General features: G+C 37.0%; 1 protein-coding gene across 5 annotated transcripts in view; it reads left to right on the top strand.

Annotated features, from left to right (window-relative positions):
- The window catches only part of LOC124640119 (synaptosomal-associated protein 25), a 29,180-nt gene extending 9,075 nt beyond the window's left edge, over positions 1–20,105 (top strand). Inside the window, exons 2-8 of one of the 5 annotated variants that reach the window (XM_047177775.1) lie at positions 5,459–5,549; positions 6,117–6,158; positions 8,378–8,426; positions 11,090–11,207; positions 11,611–11,739; positions 12,128–12,272; positions 17,143–20,105. In XM_047177775.1, the coding sequence (XP_047033731.1) occupies positions 5,460–5,549; positions 6,117–6,158; positions 8,378–8,426; positions 11,090–11,207; positions 11,611–11,739; positions 12,128–12,272; positions 17,143–17,208 (639 nt within the window). In that variant the 5' untranslated portion in view covers position 5,459 and the 3' untranslated portion in view covers positions 17,209–20,105. Of the gene's footprint in view, positions 1–5,458; positions 5,550–6,116; positions 6,159–8,377; positions 8,427–9,262; positions 9,312–10,163; positions 10,213–11,089; positions 11,208–11,610; positions 11,740–12,127; positions 12,273–13,968; positions 15,802–17,142 lie in introns of those variants that run through there. The other 4 variants (XM_047177776.1, XM_047177774.1, XM_047177778.1 and 1 more) reach the window with 4 other exon arrangements.
- Positions 20,106–20,126: the final 21 nt, after the last annotated feature.

The following is a 20,126-nucleotide window of genomic DNA, read 5'->3' as shown; positions in this document are numbered from 1 at the left end:
CAGTATACAAACACGCCCCTAACGAGTAAACGCTGTAATTATAAATAACGACAACTCTTAACTGCGAAGCTACGAAGCTCTGAAAGCGAGACTATCATTTTTTCATTTATAGCCATACCTGTCTCATATTATGTACCGTGTGCTTTAAATTGAAACATTTTAAAATTACAATTTATGCATTAAATATATATAGTAATCAAGGGGTTATATCGCCTTCCGATTACGTGTTGGTGATCATGATTATCAAATATTGCGGAGTGAACATAGGGGTTCTAATCAGACGGTCCCTTTATAAATAGCATGCCCTTGGTAATGTCATCATCTTCAGCGTGTTACAAATTACAATCTATTCCTTGATTTAATCTCACTCAAATTATTTTCCTCTTTCGCTTTAGATAGCTATCTCGGGCCAATCTTTGAGGAAATATACTTATATATATATAGGAAATATACAACCTTTTCACATGTTCGAAATGGTAATACATACATACCTACATAGTTTTCTTTCCTCGTTTTACCAAGGAAGGAAAAATATCGAGGTTTTTTTTATAATATGTATAGCCAAAAATATTTTAGAGTACTAGTAATTCTACAATCCAATAGTCATTAATTTATCACTTAGTAAAGCCTACCAGTCTTAATTGTCAGGACAGAAGTGGGTCATACGGCTTCGTTCGGGAACATTGCCAACTTACGGCAACTTGAACGTGGCCCAAGTTCAGCCATTGCAACGTGTCGTTATTTATTAACTAAATACAAAATGTAAGTTCGGAAAACTGTTTCAAAATTTCAGTTCAACCTGTTCAACCATTTGTTGAAGAATTATTGAATTCATTTAACGAAACCGACTTGAAAAGAGCTTTTGTGAATTCGAGCAACGAGAGCCAAGAATAGAGCTGCGAGAGTAGTGTGGGTAGCTGATTGTTCAACTTGCTCATAAACAATGCAGCATTCAGCAGTTTCAGAACATTGACTCTACCAGGCTACTAACTTTAAACAAGCAATTTTCTCGTATGCGGACCATTTCACCTAAAATATTCAAAGTAAATAGGTAGATGTACATAATAATATGTACCTTTACTCTCAGAGCTCATTAAAAAGTTAAAACAGGTACGTCAAAGCCAGAGTTGGAAGTCTAAAGGTGAAATTAAACTTAAATAGAAACGTAGCTGGGTAGAACATAAATGCTTTTCGAGAAGGTTGAAAAACAGGTCTGTTTTTTCCGAGTGAATGTCGCAAATCCCTGTCTGCAAACAATCCTGGCTTAGATGTGGCGACGCGTGTGAGATTGCCTGTCCCTTTGTTCGACGCGCCAAGGCCGAGCCACCACCCGGCTGGGGGTGTCCTGCGTTTACTCTTTATACGACATTTGCCAACTGTCGCGACATCGTGCACTAAACCCTGGCTAAAAATAGCTTTAATAACGTCTCTGCAGTCTAATACTTCTTTAAACTTGTACCTTTCAGCGGCACATAATTCCAAAAGGCCTTGTATGTGACTCACTCGTGTTGAGTATGCAAATAATTTACTTCAAATAAGGATCTTTGCGTAACGTTGATTTTGAATGGCTTTTCCTTTCCTGTGTGTTTGTTTCACAAAATGACGAATCGGGACGATGAAACTTGTAATCTTTGCAATGAACAATCGAACAACTTTTAACGCAACACCTTTGACAAAACCCTTATTTCTACACAATATAGGTACTATTATAGTTTCAAATTATTTTGTTTATAATGTTTTTTGACCGCAACCTTGCTTACGTTTTATGAAAAGTCCCGTGGAGGCAGCCGGCATTAAACATTACCATATAAAGGTCGAGGATGAGAGTCGCGCCGATTTTTTTATGTTGCGATAAAACAGCCGGGGAATAAACGGTTTAATCTTTGCTAATTAACGTTTGAGGGTGGCAAGTGACAGCCACGTGTCGTAAACTTCTTTATTGTTCCCAATTTATTTGTATCTATAAAACCGACAAATTCTTAATTTACTCGCGATAAAGCTGACTCTCATATCTCAAATTACATCTTAATTGATGTTTTTTCCGAATCCGGAGCTGCGTATTTCTCAATATTAGTCATGGACACAACTTGGCGTAACGTGAGCAAGAACAAAGGATTTTCTATACCTAATTTCTAATTGGAGATATTTCCTAAGAACACAATCGCGTCTGCTGTTTTAGATATTGAGTAGATAGAGAACCTTATTTCGGTAATGAATTTTCTCTCTGTGTTACATGGGATAGAAAAGTTTAAAGGAAATGCCACTGATGCGTAGGTTGAAAGGTCGATGTAAATATAGTATGATGATGAAGTGGGGGTCACATAATTGACATTTGATTTCTGCGCGTGTCTTCTACTTATTTGAACAGGATAAAAGTTCAACCTCGATAAATAACTCCTTGCAAAATTATATGTTGATGCTGTTGCAAAAGCCAACGGAAATAAGAAAGAAGAAAATTGTCGCTCGAGTTTTTCAATTAGTTTCTCTCCAATAATTCGTCCTGAATGGTTCAATGATTCTGATTGTGTAACAGTATTGCCGTCCTTTCTGATTAGGACGGTCAGGGAAGATATTTTCTGTAACTTGTTACAATACAATGTATGCTATGTCTTTAGCTGGTTCTGACAAACATAATCGTTCATTGAAACTTTCACTTATAGTTCATATTATGGGCATAGTAAATGGGTGATTACATACATGAAGTTACGTGTTAAGGTTATTTTGTACTCGCTTGCAAGGCCAGATTTAATTCTTGCTAATCGTACTATTTTTGTTGGCAAGTTAATCACTTCTGTCTGCTGCGTCAAGATCACTGTTAACAACGTAAATTGCATACATCATGGAAACAACCTTTGCGTCTTCAGGTTTTTTCAGTTATATAACTTGCAGATTATAGTGATGTGTATATGGAACTAGTTATTTACTCGTAGCCATCGACCTTTGACGACCAATTCGACACACCAATCTCTTCTAGCTTAAGCGTCGTGTGGTCCTAATTACCCATCTTTACATTATTCAAAGGTTTTTTCCAAATCCGTTTTAGAATTTGTATAAGACTTTAGTTCTTTTACTTACCAAGTTCTGTCACGTACTAGCTAAACTTTAAACGGGGCCCTCATCGGCTTTATGAGCCTACAGAGAAAGTTTAAATTAAATCTACTAAGTAGGCTTAACGAGCTCTGAGTTTTTATTTACGAAAATCAGTCTTGTATGGAGTTCAAGCTTAGCCAGGGTTGACCACAAAGGATGATGGGTAAAATTGGCCGGTATATCCAATAAAAACCATTTGCATATCAAATGATAGCTTAGACCCTAAGCTTCATTTTTTGTTATGGGCACAACCTTGTAAACCACCGGAGAACGAAGATATGACACTTGATAGCATAGGACAGCCCATGGCTTTGAACCACTTCAGTGCGTATGGGAGGGATGTTTAAGTGCATTATTATTGTCAATCATTGTCAGAACGAGTCACAGAAGGTGTCTGTGCCCATATTTTCCAAGTTTATTGAAAAAAAAAAAGATTATTTAGCAGGTAGTATTTACAACTTATGGTGTACGTATTTCGCCGTTCTGGTAAGTCTAACCGACATAACCAATGAAAATCAATTGCATATCAAATGATAGCTTATACCCTAAGCTTCATTTTTTGTTATGGGCACAACCTTGTAAACCACCGGAGAACGAAGATATGACACTTGATAGCATAGGACAGCCTAAGAACTTGAACCACTTCATTCTGTATGGGAGCGATGTTTAAGTGCATTATATTATTGTCCATATTAGTCAGAACATATCACACAAGGTGTCTGTGCCCATATTTTCCGAGTTTATTGAAAAAAAAAAGATTATTTAGCAGGTATAGTATGAACGAAGATATGACACTTGATAGCATAGGACAGCCCATGGCCTTGAACCACTTCATTTTGTATGGGAGGGCTGTTAAGTGCTTTATATTATTGTCAATATCAGTCAGGACGTGTCACAGAAGGTGCACGTGTCCATATAAAAAAAGAAAACAGTTGGTGTAACTATTCCGCTGTTCCAGTGACTTTAACCGGCATAGCCAATAATATCCATTTGCACATGAAATGATAGCTTATACCCTAAAATTCAATTTTTGTTATGGGTGGAACATTGTTAACCACTGGGGAAAAAAGATATCAGTCCTGTAAGCCTACGACTGCCTAGTGAATTAAACTACATTGGCAGGGATATAAGGAAAACCTATCTTTTTATTACAAATAACGTAGCTTTTCCACCACTGAAAGATTTTTCAAATCAGTTCAGTCAAGTTCAGAGCCCATTTAATGCAAATACTTGTCGTGAGTACTTGCACAGACATCATCTAATGGCCAGGATAATATATCTTGCTTTGAAATATAATCCTGTGGAATTAGAGATGTGCTGGCATCAATCTATCATCATCAATGACTGTCGACTGTCCTGGCTAACAAGCCTGATGTGCCATATGATGAGAACTCTGTGAAATCTGACAAACAACTTAAATAACTTTATTCTACTGATTAAACCGGACTTGACCACCCGTTTGGTTACTATTTGTGCATCACTACATAGTATAAGACAAAGTCGCTTTTTCAGTCCTTTTATCCCTACGTCCCTATGAAAGCTTAACTCTTCCAAACTACGCAACAGATTTTGATGCAGTTTTTTAATATATTATTCTATTCAAAGATAGAGTGATTGAAGAGGAAGGTTTGTATGTGTAATAACATTCGTTAAATAGTGAGTAAATACTGTTTTCCCGTGCGAAGCTGGAGTGGGTCGCTACTTTTGTAATAATTCGACAACCCAGGGCCGACTATCCTGGTGCCGCAGAACGAGGATATGTTATCTCCAATAATGGAAATAATATACGGTGGTAGAAGTAAAAGTTGTTATGTTTTGTTTTGCTATTAAAACAATTATGCCTAGTTAAGACCGATTTTAATTGATAGTCTACCCTAGGCTTATTTAAATAAGTGATGAGTTGACGAAAATACATCATACAATGATTTTTCCTACTATGGATCTTATTTTAACATAAAAAAACGGTGCAAAAAGTATAAATCTTTTGTGCCCGACTGTACTTATTTCCGGTAGATTCTTGACATGAACTGTTTTATTTCAGTAACTGTAGGGTATAAGCAATAATCTAATATACATTAGAACTTTATTGGTTATCAGGCCAGGGTTCATACAAAATTGCCCATCATCCTTTTTGTCCACGTTGTACATCAGTTACTACACTTATACATATAACTGAATTCTGAGAACAAGTATGATACCAACAGCAGATCTCAGGACAGAAACAGAGAACAGAAAATCAGGGAAATTCTGAAGATTGACACAAAAAGCTGAATTAGGGTTTCCCAAACTTAATTTCTGAGGGTTTTCTCCTTTAAATGTATTTTTTTATATGTATGAGATTTTAATGTATCTGGTGAAATTGTTTCAGGATGCCTTCCGCAGCGCCACCCGCCGAAAATGGCGCGCCCCGCAGCGAGCTTGAGCAGCTGCAATTGCGCGCCGGGCAAGTCACCGATGATGTCAGTATATTTTACTTATTATTCATTTTCCCCCCATATTTTGCGGTGACATTAATGTCGTTAACGAGATGCGGTTTGCGGTACCAGAAGATATAATTGAGAAATAAGATATTTTAGTACCACTAAAATGAATGGCTTCTTCAATAAGCTTTGTGACATGAATTCATAATATTAAATGCAACCGCTCAAAATATAATTTGACGATTCTTGGGCACTCGAGACAGAATTGTTGCGAAAACATTCTGTTAGTTGGCGGAGCAAGCTAATTTAATATTAGTGTTGCACAATTTAAATACCATAATTCTGGATTTTCAGAACTCTTGCTGCTATATGTGGTTATTTAAACATCAACAGATCTTCATGGCAGCAACAGAAATGAGCTTAGCGCATTTCAAAAAAGAAAACATCGAAACTTTCTAGAACATACTCTTAGAGAAAAGTTGTTCTAAAGTTTTATTTGTTGGAAATAAGTTTTCTTTTTCAAAACTTTTACTATTCAGAACCAAGGAATGAAGTTTTCTGTCCTATCCAGACTTTTGAATAATCGCATTTGTTATAACATTTCAGTCGTTGGAGTCGACACGGCGTATGATGCAACTATGTGAGGAGGTGAGTTCAAACCATGCTTATTTACATGTATTAACTAAGATCTAAATATAAATAAGGGGAAAACATGACCCATAATATAATAGTTTGAATTAATATGAATGAATCTAATGATGACATAATTTCCTTACTTTGTAATTATTCTGCTCTTATTGGAGCTATAATGTGTTGGGAGTGATAACATGTGTGTAATTTCGAGAATACCTCCCAAAATTACTTTTGACCATATGATTTACCGTTTCTCCCCCTAAATTGACAATGAAATTGATATGAAAACTATTAAGGTTATTGATTGTAGTCACTATTTTTGAATTTGAAAATGATTTCATATCAATTTCGTCCACCATGAATCTGTCTTGAAATGTGATCAATTAACCTGTGTGATTAATATTGAATGACCTATTAATTTTCCAAGCGTGCGACAATATGGGAGCTCCCAAATCTATTGCTAAATAGAAACAGTCGAGCACAAAGAACTGTGCGGTCTTGTATATCCGTAGATGCGTTTCAGTTAAAATTAAATTTGTTTCCCCTCATAGTTTAATTATGTTGAGTTCTGTTGTCGATTATGTGAATTATTTGTGATCATCTGTGAGAGAGGTGTTCTCGATGCGAGGGAGTGAGGGGTATAGCGGAAGTGTCTGGATAGCCCCAAGCTCGGTTTGGTCTCTGACGCCCGTCCCACCCCCTAGGGCGCAGCCTCTGCTAACCCTGGCTGTTGTGTTTCGATGTCGCTAATTATTATTTTGTTTTATCTTTTTCTAAATGTGTGTATGTATATCTATTGTAGTACTCCGGCCATAAATCCTTATTTATTTTATGTTCAACCCTACATTTGAGTATGATATATAATATGTAATCAGTATTATATGTTATTATAACCATACATATATGGGTGTTGCATGATCCGTGCCTTACTGTGTCCGAAAATGTTAGACTTCTATAGCCCTTTGTGTTGTTCGTAGTGAACTGTACATTTTATGTGATTATATTTACCTCCCCGGGCGAACTGGCCCTCGGCGCTGACAGTTAATTTACTAAATTGTTATTATTAGAGCGTAGCCTCCTTTAGTTTTTTACCAGAGGCAAATGATTAAAGGAAAGCCGAGAGTTTAACCGTCAGCTCCTGTAATTTCGCCCGATTGCTGTTTTAGGTTTCAAAGCATGAAGCCCATCATTGTCCACAATAGAATCCAAGTCCCATATTTAGTTTAAATACTTCTCAAATGTTAGTACCCCTTTTAGTACGTAATTGAAACAAAATACGTGCGCTTTTGAGTCTGAAAAAAAACTAGTCAATCCATTGTGCTTGGGCTTGCTTTCTAATGAGACCCTTGTCTGTCCCTCGGATTGTCACTGGAGGAATCCGCGTCCGAGGCTGACTCACTGTTTCCACGCACTTTCTATTACTGTTTAATTTCCTGTCTGGTAACGTTACTTGTATACTACTCTTCATAGATGACATTATTGTTCTCTGTGTTTCTTTATAATTTCTCTAAGCAAACGTTCCAACACTAACTGATCTAGCGAACCTTGGCATTTAATATCGTGATCAGTGTATGTTGATGTTCGCTCTTCCTGTTTTAGTTGATCTGTATCTTAGGTCTCTGTTGTAGTGGCTGCTCTCTGTTGTTGACTGTACATCTATTATGTTGTATGATTTTCATGCCTTCTCGAACATTCACATTACTGTCAATATGTGGGCGTGAACACACCCCGTACCTGCCACTGTACTCCAACAAATATATCGAGCTACACCTGATGCTGACTCTCACACATACATGAACCTAACCAAAATTATCTGTATTACCCACATTATTGTTATTTATAATTTCCAACATTTGGTTTACTTAGTATATTTAGTATATTTTTGTTTGAAATCTTTATAGATGATACCTAATTATTTACGATATATTTTGCAAATATGGTTATAATTTAATATGCCGAAACGTATGCGCCAACTCGAACACGGAATACGACACTGTACAGACTGAGCATAACTCTGAACAACACAGTGGAACAGTTGAACACCGGGAGGACGTCGTCGCGCCACCGGCCCGCACTGTACATACGCAAGGAAGCGCGGTGCGACGGGGTCCTCCCGCGCACACCACCACATCTGACTGTACAAGCGACACGCTCGCGCCGGCTCCACTGTCCACTCACTCTACTGTACCCCTCACAACTAACATGCTCTGTGACTTTTTGTTTCTGCGGCGTAGAGCAAGGAGGCCGGCATTCGTACTCTGGTCGCTCTAGATGACCAGGGAGGTGAGTGATCTGCAAAATTTGCAACACTACATTATTTACAATTTTATCTATTTTATCCTTTTTCGCTAACTTTGTTGAGCATCGTAGGGTTTTCAGCCGCCCCGAAGATGGGCTCACCGAAGTAGAAGAGTTAAGGGGGTATCGCATTGATTATGTATTTAAAATTACGTCACTGCTATAACAATGCAAAGGTGCGGGCATCCTCTGAGAACTGACCGTTAACATTGTAAGACTCACACACGGAGATGATCACGGAAAACCCACATCTTTGTATATTTATTCGTTATGTAGATAATATACACCACTTTGCACAACTTAACAACGAGCTCTATCTTCTACGACGTCAGGCAGGCCGAACGATTCGACATAACAAACCGTATATATTCGGGCGTACCGATACCTTATACATTCTGCATTTCAGATATTGTTTGTACTCGACTCTAAATTAACAACTTTACTGAATTCACATAAAACGAATCTAAATGAACGAGCAAAGTAAATTCGAAACGCTTCTCCTCAACGCACGACTCTTGACATCACACAAAAAATCATGAATCATATGAAACTGAGCACAGATGAAACTAAATCTGGTTTTACTTGCAAGCTTGAGTGCATGCATGTCGTTGTGGATCGAGTAGTGTGTGTTAGCGGCTTGCGTCCCGCCGGCACGCCGCACGCGCCGCCTCCGCCACGCCCGTAGCGTCACGCGTCACGCCGCCGCTGCACCGCGCACGCGCCGTCCCGTGCGACCGCTCCCGGCGCACCGCACCCACCCACCCACACACCCCGATACTCTCTCCTACGATATATTATTTTGATTTGTATTTTATGTATAGAGCGAGGACGCCGGGGGGCAAGCGCTTCATATGTTGAGTCACCAGGGCGGTAAGAGTTAAACTGACACATGGGTAGTCGAAACGTGAGAACGTCTGTGTTTGAATGTGCAGTTAATAAAATTAATCTCTTTGTTTTTCTTTGACGTTTCTCTTAACTAACGACTTATCTGAGATCGATGTTGCGTGTGTATCTATGTTTCGATGGGGATGACCTTGACATAATAGTGTAAATAGATAAGCCCGATGGCCGTTCGTTGCTAATTGTCGCAAAAGACTGTTACTCTATCTTTTGCTGAAGATTTAATTTGAATGAGCTGCGCAATCTGTTTAGTTCTTCCGTTGAATTTGATCGATACGCTTTTTATAGGTATATTTATTTATCTTTCCGAATCTACTGTTCTCTTCCGTAATACTGCGGTACTGAAATGAATGCGCGTTGACCGATGTCTGTTCGACGTATAGAGTAACTGGTTTCCGCCTTCATCTCCATGGCTGGCAGCGTACTGTTCATGTTAGCTGTAGGTCTGTAACTGTTAGCTCGAGCGTCTGTGTCTGTCGGCGAGGCCGCCCCTCGCCGCACTACATATTAGTTTGTTCATTTTTCTTCTTCAATAAATCAATACTTTGCTATTTTCACGTTTCATTTAGGAATGGCTTAATGGATACGCTCATTTGCTAAGTTGATTTATTTTGTCCCATGATCACCTGGCGGCGAGTCCCCGTGGCTCGCCGCGCTCATCTCCATGTTTTATTTTGTTTAGTTATCAGTTTGTTTGTGTTGGTATGAGTTTGCGACGCCCGCGCGGCCTGCAGAGCGCTGCGGCGGCCTGCGCGCGCGCCGCTCCCGACTCCTCACCGCATTCGTTTGGCGAGCTATAGTGACATCATTATTGTGTTGTAGAGTCACGAGGTGGGCATGAAAACCCTGGTCATGCTGGATGAACAGGGCGGTAAGCATCCAGTAGAACATACTATTTTGCATCACTCATAATTTAGTAAAGCTTTTGTCTGAAATGCCAGTTCAGATAATTTATAAAAGTTCGTTGAATGGCAATGACTTGATGAAAATAAATATGTTATCGATTGAAAATCTGCTAACAGTTTATTTATAATGGATAAAAAGTGAAGGTAAAACCTGTTTGTCATGATCATAACTAAACCTAGTGAATAAAGTGCATCAAACGATCTCTGCGCTCCCGCAGTGCGTGTCTGCATCACAGCCATGTGAACTGGGACCATGAGATTATCTGATTCAGTTAAACCGTATTAATTCTTTTCTTTAGTTCTTTGTCACGCATCCAGCTATGCACGTCTTCTTCAATATTGCTGTTTATTGCATGACTTAGATTTTTATAAGTGATATCTAGATAATGTTTTCTAATTGTTAGTCACTACGAGTACGGTAATGTAATCACTTAGTGTCAGCACATACATCATTTTAATTCAAAGGTAAATGATAATTTCTTGAATTAGTTTTAACCAGATCAAGTGTAAGACATAACGACACAAGCACCACAAAGAACTGTTCCAATAAATATTAGATGCTTAAACATTAGCGTTGAAATGACCTGTCATAGAATTGCTGTAGGTTAACTAACAGCTTGCATGGACATAAATAGTTGAATAAAACTCAGCTACAGTTACCGAAAACATGTCTTACACTTAGCGCTGGTTATTGTCGAGAGCGTTGAGAATTTACAATCGAGATCAAAAAATTATTCAAAAATATTAAATTCGCGAAAGTAATTGGAGAGCTAGGAGCTTGAACACAAATTCGAGTAAACTGACAAGGGCGTATCTAAAGCGTGTGTTGATGTGTGTAAACAGAGCAATTGGACAGAATCGAGGAGGGCATGGACCAGATCAACGCGGACATGCGCGAGGCAGAGAAGAATCTGTCCGGCATGGAGAAATGTTGCGGCATCTGTGTGCTGCCGTGCAACAAGTGCGTACCACCACAGATTACCTGCCAAAAGCTTCCGCGCTCGCACATTTTAAACACAAAACGGTTTTAAACCACTAACCATTAATTTTCCTTTTTTTGCTAAGCACTTTAATACATAACCACCTATATGTTCGAAGTCATAATGCTTTGAGCACTACGGAAATTCTGCACTTGATGTGGATGCTCCATAAATGCCTTCCATTCACCGTCGCGTTACCATTTGTTTCGCCGGTTCTGCGTCGTTTTGTTCGTGTTTCCTTAAATCTTGACTGCCTGTCAGCAGCCAAGAGTATCCATCTCCATTTGTTGCATGAACTGGTTTCAGCTCATGTTGTTCCGAATTGCGGGTTTGAATAATAGAATCCTCTACGAATACTTAAAGCCTGTTCCTCATGAATTCCAGGGGTGCATCGTTCAAGGAGGACGACGGTACGTGGAAGGGTAACGACGATGGCAAGGTGGTGAACAACCAGCCCCAGAGGGTGATGGATGAGCGCAACGGTATAGGACCACAAGCCGGATACATAGGAAGGTAGACACTTCACATTTCACCTATTATGACTGGCACCGATGAAAATAAAAGCTATTTTGAGAGGTGGGGTTTTCATTTCGGGCCTCCCACTCAAATATTAGAGTATCATACTCTGAACGGTGAGTTAGCTTGTACTCATCGTCCATATTTCTTGCATCTACAGTAGATGGCACTATTCCGCGAACCTATGGAGAATGGCCACCAATGCTGATGATGCTTAGCCAAGTAACTTTAACATTCAACTTTATGTATTTGGCAATAAAGTCCAAAATTCAAAAACAAACCAACTATCAAAACCCTTGTCAGTCAAGTAACTTCCCAATCAACTCTATAGTCCCCAAAATAAGGTCCAAAATTGCACACAAACTTACCCCACCTCCCAATCCAGGATAACAAACGATGCTCGCGAGGATGAGATGGAAGAGAACATGGGACAGGTGAACACGATGATCGGTAATCTGCGCAACATGGCTCTGGACATGGGCTCCGAGCTGGAGAATCAGAACCGCCAGATCGACCGCATCAACCGCAAGGTAAGGTGTCCCGCCTGATTCGCGGAGAGGGTCTCAATTGTGCACGCGAATTCGTCCAGCGTAGTTCGAGAGACTATATTGAGGTGTTGCTGAAGTAAATAAAAGAATGTTGCCGAGGAATTTTGAATGAGGAACCATTTGATATATTTTAAAATTGTGGGTCCCGGCTGTCATTTGAACATTTTTGACGATCGTTGTCAGGAGCCAAAAAGCCTAACAACCTTGCTTACCAAGGGTTATTAGGTTGCTCAGGTAACTGGGTTGAGGAGGTCAGAAAGGAAGAGATCAGGTAATACTTGACTGCATCCAGTGGGACTGGAAGCAGACCCAGCCTAGTTATATTATGCGGAAAGGTTAAATTCTAGGCTTTGTCCAAAAGACAGACTATGTATGGAATAGGGTTCTGATGGTAAAGGTGATCCGGCATCAATGGATGACATATTTCAGGAACTACATTGACCTGTGGTCATAAAAGAAATGGGCAGGTCATCTTCAATGAATTCCTGTTTCCATAAAATTTTGAGACGTTTTACGCCTGCAACTAAGGATATCAAAGATTTTACATAAGAACCATAAAAGGAGGACGAATTTGCGTGCACTCATTTAATAAAATTTTCTTCATTAATAGACTTCTCCGCAATCTGTTCTTCTTAAATACTGATAAAATATTTTCTTTATTCTCAGACGATATATTGATGTTGTCGTTTTTATTGATTCATAGTGTACAGTTTTACCCACCACATTACATTTTTAAGAATTATTAAAAGTATATAACATAATAGATCGGTCTTACAAACTGCGGCCATAAAATGTCACTGCACTCAAGCTGGGTACAACTGTATACTGAGTCGCAGTAAAATTAAACGCAAGAATAATTTTGCTGCGACTCGTACTATTCATGAACATTTTCACCGTCTAAGTGTTTGTGCCTGTCACGTTAGCCGTGGAAGTGCGACTAGTTGTCTTCTGTGTCTATGAACTATCTATCTTCTGGCTTATTGGCAACATTAAATTCCGGTCACTCGCTTATCTGGCAATCGACTTCACTTCCTTCCCTCACGACGCATGTCTCTTCGTAGAGTATATGATTAGCAATTGGTTGTTGTGAAATTTTTCTCTGTGTCTTCCGATATGTTCAAGACATGCTACTACTCCAAACACATCCCACACGACCATTGTGTTAATGTTGAACTAGTTGTCACATCCATCCAGACTAACATTCGGAATTAGACGCCATAACTAACACTCATTCACATCACATCAATCCTAACGAAACATTGTTCTTGTTTCAAAAGACAGCGACTGAAGGCCATCGCACACACTTGATATTTTACTGTTTTGACAATCTAATTGTTTCTACATCTTTTCGGTGTAAAGAAGAATGGAGAATCTATGTATGCCAACATAAACCACACAACACACAGGCTCATAAAATCTGTGTAAATAAAAATACTGTAGTGTGATTGTATCCTTATAGAACTTTGCATGAATGTGTATGAACGATGCCTGAAAAATATATGATGATGTTAAATGTGTATATTTCACGTAACACCCACTACCTTATTGAACAATGAAAGTTTCACATTCTTCTTTAATCGAAACTCAATGTGTAAACTGGCCAAAACATAACGCATAAAACGAAAAGTCGCTGTGCATTGAACAACTAGCAAAAACAAACCGCGTGTTCTAATCTTAGGGCGAATCGAACGAAACGAGGATAACTCTGGCGAACCAGCGCGCGCACGAGCTCCTCAAGTAAAGGACGGCGCCACGCACACACACCACCACACACACACACGCGGTCTCGTGCCACGCCCTGCAAACCGGTTGCAGATACAACATCCTCCCCATAGAATACGTGCCATCTAAATTGATCAACATAAACTCAGTATTTGCGCAAAAACTGCGCAACCATTTTAGCGCATTAACTCAATTCCGATCAATAAAGATGGCGCTAGCAATACCTATTTATCATCATTTTTAAGATGTTTATTTAGTTGCGATAGTTAAAATTAATTATGATCATAATTTATTAAGTTAGGTGAATTTATTATGAAATGGATCTGCAACCGGCGATATAATATAATTTAGAAATCAAAATATTTTTGCTTAGTGTCTCACTTCTATCTCGAGATACATATTATATCCAAGTGTAATAAAATTAATACTTTACATGTAATCCTAGCATGCTACTGTATAAAGTGAACACTTCGTTTTTGTGTCTCCTGTGTTTACTGCTTTCTTGACGCTCAAGTTTTAAGTACATTATGTAAACATTTTGAAAAGTATAAGTACATCATGTAGTTTTGTTTGGGGTACATAGTTTTTGCAAGTGGTAAGTACGTATTACTAATGGAAAGAGATTATATACATTTTTGTTGGTGCTAATCTAAAACGGTGCATACAAAATGTAGCAAAGTTTCCTTAACACAACTTAGTACCCAAAATCCTGAATGAATTAAGAACCCACCCCTCACAAAACTACATAACATTATTAAATAGTTTTGGTGCTCATTTCATGCAGTAGAACATGTTGAAGTTATACTTAATCGTATTTACGCCATCGTCTCGTAACTTATATTATTATAAACTACTACACAGTATGAACAGTTAAGGAGTTAAAGCGTGAGATTTATTATTTTGAGAAAATGCATTTACCCCTTGTTAATATGTAGTGTTACTGTTAATGCTAGAAGAAGTATAATGTTGCTTATCGCAAACTTAAACATTCATATTTGTAATATTAATTGATTCATATACCTTGCGATGAAACAAGATATATTTAAAGGAAATTGTTATATTATACTCCTATTATAAGGGATCAAATCTCTCACAGATCTGAATTTATTCATTGGCTATTTTATCTTTCAAAATTTCACACTTCCTCACAATTATAATTGTCCTCACAGTTGGGTGAGATCCTATAGTTTTACATAATTTCTCTATACTTCCTTGCATATTAGTCAAAAATGCATGATGGACAGTTGGATACATGTGCTGTTCAGCAGTGTAGGCTATCTCGTAAGAGGGGATGAATAAATGGTTACAATGTATGCCAGGGATGAGTTGATATGTGATAATAGTTTGAATTTAAGTGAATAGAGTTAGCCAGTCACATGTCTTCGATGAAACTTGTATCTGAAGTGCATCAGATCTCAACATTGATTTTTAATACGTTTCATAGGAGCATTTATGTATTTGCAAAATTATAATTTTAAAATAAATAAACTTTCCTAATGGCTCAAATATTTAGTGAATTAAATTAGCTACAATCTACTCATATCTTAACATTTTGTTTTTATATATTTGTATCGGTAAATGGAAAACTAAAACATAGCTTTTACATATCTGTGCAATAATATACATATCTGCTTCTATGAAATAGTATGAAAAGACGCTACCTAAATAATGTAACTTAGTATTACAATGTAGCTATTCTTAACTTAGCGATAAACTATCATAATTTATTAAAACTACTTAGTACTTTTTATTTATTTTATGAAAAAAATAAATCATTTCATTTTAAAAAGTGATTTTAAGTTATTTATTTTCCCTTTTACATTTTGAGTTAGATTTTGAATCAAACATTTTAATTTATTTTCGTAACTGTACTTATTGTGATTCCAGAATTATTATTAACGCAAATAAGGCGTAATCAATTACATTATTTGAATTATTAAGTAAAGATGAAAAGTAAGGATTGAAGAATTGTAGGTAGATTGCCGCAGTATACTTTAAGTAATGAAACTAAATTATAGTATATGTATCGTATCCTAAATTAATATATACCTGCGTAATATTATAGTTCGGCCATTCAGAGAATGCGTTCCTGACACGTCGCGATTGAACTGACGACGTAACTTTGCAATGGCGTTGCAGTTACGATAAAAATATTTTTGCTGGTTGTTTACCGTTTTAACAATTGAGGAGCATTAAAACAACATTATTATATCAATAATCAATGAATGTTATTACGTCGTCAGTTCAATCGCGACGTGTCAGGAACGCATTCTCTGAATGGCCGAACTATAATCTTGTATTATTATAAAGTAATTTTAAATATCACGATGTCATCCAAATCGGACATCTTGTATTAGGCATTCAGAATCCAGGTAGGTAATGTTTATGGAACTCTTTAATTTAAAAAATGAGTCAGAAATGCATAACTCCACGAGACTGCACACACACAGACAAACTAAACACACAACACGTCGCTGAAGATCGTGAGTATAATTTTATAATAAAACAGCACTTTTATAAGCGGAGCACAGCTTGCGTTTAAAGCGATTGAGCACCACAAATTGGCTTTTGTGTCACTTTAAAATATAACGCTATGGCGTTGCCGCTTGAAGCCAAAATCGCTGAAAGATAAAAGGCTTACAAGATTATTAACGTGTCGCATGTACCAGCATATTTAATTCTTGAACAAATAATTGTAAAAAACCTTTTATGACGTTAATATAGAATGTAAATAAAACCCAGTTTCCACTATTGTGTCATTGTTGTAAAGAGATTTTGTAAGAAAATAATCTCGTCTCATATATTTGTTTGTATTGTGCGGTTACATGTGTACACGGCTCGTGCTCGATAATTAGAGAAATGTCTTCTACAATGTATTTGTAAAATAACCCAAGTTTTTTTTTTGTTTTTCCTCTGGTATACTTACGCCCTACTCTAACCTACACCCGTTTTGACTCGATTAATTTTCGTAGTATCTCCTTTTTTTCGATTTTGTTTTTTGTGATTGTCCTTTTTATTTTCATTAATTCCACCTATTATTATTTATAGCCTTATGTCTGTTGAATAAGTTTTATTTTTGTGTGTCGTATTTTTATATGTTATGTGAGAGTATAATGAGGTTTGTTTATAGGGTGAGAGCAACGAAACGCGCATAGCAGTGGCCAACCAGCGCGCGAACAAGCTCCTCAAGTCTTAAGCACTTCGCACTTCATTAAAGCCACTAAAATGACGCTTGTCACACATACCTACACGCTTATTTTATACAGAATGGATCTTTTCAAGTAAATGCGCTGCAAGATCTGTAGTTTGACTTCTTTCAGATTAATGTGTGAAAGGTGCTTGAGCTCTATATTTTTTTTTTGAATCAGTCATAATAAAATCTATACTCACTAAAATCTAGAAGACTTCACAAAGATGTCACTATATTGATCTTGTATGCTTATGGGCCGCTTAAAATCCATTATGTATAAAATCAATACACTACACAATTATTTTTATCAAGCAAAAGTAAGATTTAGCGTTAAGCTTCAGACATTGCAAAAACTTTGGCAAGCGTCATTTTAGAGCTCCTTAAGCGTTATGTATGTGGTAAGTACAGTTATATTATTCGCGTATAATAAATAATATTTGCAATAATTTGATTTATATCGTTATTGTACGAGGCTTGCGGACAATCTGACTGACCATGTTCCTAGTCAAGTTGTCGAGTATTTTCCTAAATGTTATCGTATACTATCAGTAAATGTATTGTTAACTGTACTTACCTATGTTCATTTGAACTTTGAGATTGCATTTTTACAATTTATTTATTCTTGCCATTTTTTAAAGTTTATTTGCGTTTAAGACGAAATACTCTCGGGTGTGTATTTACATAAGGCAATACTAAATTTCAAATCAAACATATTAAAAATCAATTATAAAATCACTTTTCCTAAAATAATACACTAAAATCTTTATTGCTTTATATAAATACAACCTCTTGAAACTGCAAAAAGTATGATTTATAATTTTAGTAATGTGCCAAAATTATTTTCTATAGGAATGCCTCATTATAAGACACGAAATTTTATGTTTTCACACTAATTTCAAAGGCTTCGATACAAAACCTACACCTCGCCTGTAGTCATTTAAAAAAACCAATAATAAACATTTCCTCGATTAATTTTACCTAAAAAATGCACTAAATCACATAAAATATTTTCAGATGACTTTGAACGGCCAATCGGCCAATAAAACGTTTTTCATGAATTTAAACACAATGATAGCACAGAGTAAGCACAAAATTGTTTTATAGAAATACATATATTTTCGTATTCATTTGCACTCATCATTAATATACGTGCAACGTACATATAAAGGCGACTTAGTAGAATTTGACGCTCAATACATTACTACTATTTCCCGCCATAAAATGGCGTCGTGACGTTTCATTACACGATATATTTCAGAATTCTTGACCTCTATAAAGGAGAAGCAAACAATACTTACCTATCAGCAAGTCTTTGTCTTAAATTAAACATTAGTGAGATTTTAAAATTAAATATTATGTAGTATTATATTATAATATTTGTTGAGATTTTAGGTATCTCTCGTTTCACGTAACTGAGCGATACTATAGTTTGACTTTTACTTATCGTACTTTCGAATTGTATTATCCAATGTACTGCTTTTTTAATTTATTAGATTAAGATAACGGTGCCTGAATTCGTAGATTTTTTTGTATTTCTATTAAATTGTGACTTTTCATTAATTTAATAAATAATGGCAGTCAATAGTTTGAATCCTTATGATTTATTTATTGTAATTGCGTAGATACGTTGTGTAAGCCAGTTATTATGTAAGCGCTTAGTACACGATGTCGTGGGTGTCGCGGTAATAGTTTGTTAATGGGAAGATATTAAATGACCCAGTGTACAGTTACATTCATCTTGATTGCAGACGCGATGTCGATCAACCATTTGAATGCTTAGCGAGTTTCAAGTAAACTTTTGTCGATACATAAGCTATAACTCGGCTAAAGTATTAATGTATTCTACGAACACTTTGGCACTTCCGGAAACAAATGAATACGTAATAAAGGAGCTACAATATAACTACTACCCGTGCCGATAAAGAATGGGATTAGAAATCGCGACAGCTGTATTTACCTCTCGCTCATACATTATAGCACATGAGCGAGAGTTGAATACAGCTGTCGCGATTTCTAATCCCGTTCTTTATCGGCACGGGTTGTATATCAGTCGAGTTTTTCTATTGACAAGAGTTAACAAATAACTTGCGTGCGTAGCACTGTTAGTCTACTGACAATTTTCGGATGTTCTGATTGGTTGTCCAATTACAACCAATCAAATCACTTGTCAGATTTGACAGTTTGTATGATATAAGGCTTTCGTGCGAGGGTCATATAAAGCGTTGTGTAATGTGATTACAGAATATAATGCAATAGTCTATGAAAACTATATCGTATAGTTGAATATTTAAAACTTTATTATTACTTAAAGTGTATTGTTGTAAGTATGACGAATAAAATGTACCGGCCTTAGGAGTAATGTGTAGGAATGTTAAAGGCAGCGGCTTGACAAATTATATTATACTCGTGTAACAAGTTAGTTAAGAGTTTTCGAAAATTTCTCTATGTCTTTTTCTCTCAATCGTATTAGTTTCTAAGGATACACGCGTACTGTGCGCGGACATTTATCTAAGTACATCATATTTTAATAATGAAATATTTTAACAGTGTTGTCTCTTAACTTTTGAGCTGTAGTCCACACGCGCCGTCACTTTGTGGTACTGGCCACTGACGCCCGCGTGCCACTTTCCACTCGCCAGCCGGCGCAGACAACCGCGGTGACAGAACACAGGGCGACGCGACGGCGCGTGCGCAGCCTCGTAGATTGTTTTGTAACAGCTATTCAATTTAACCAATAGATGTGTAAATTTACCGCCTGCATAATCTGAATAATGATTTTTAATCAGCCTAAAATATTAACTACCTAGGATTAAAAATAATTATATCTATTTTCTTTAAGAATAGATAAAGGATAGTATAAACTGTTAATTTCTAATTACATTATTGATTTGTTAAATTACAAATGATTTGTATTATTTTTACCC

Source organism: Helicoverpa zea, chromosome 20 (genome assembly GCF_022581195.2).
Source record: "Helicoverpa zea isolate HzStark_Cry1AcR chromosome 20, ilHelZeax1.1, whole genome shotgun sequence".
Classification (NCBI taxonomy): Eukaryota; Metazoa; Arthropoda; class Insecta; order Lepidoptera; family Noctuidae; genus Helicoverpa; species Helicoverpa zea.
Note: the sequence above shows the minus strand (reverse complement) of the source record. Positions and strands in the feature narration are given on the sequence as shown.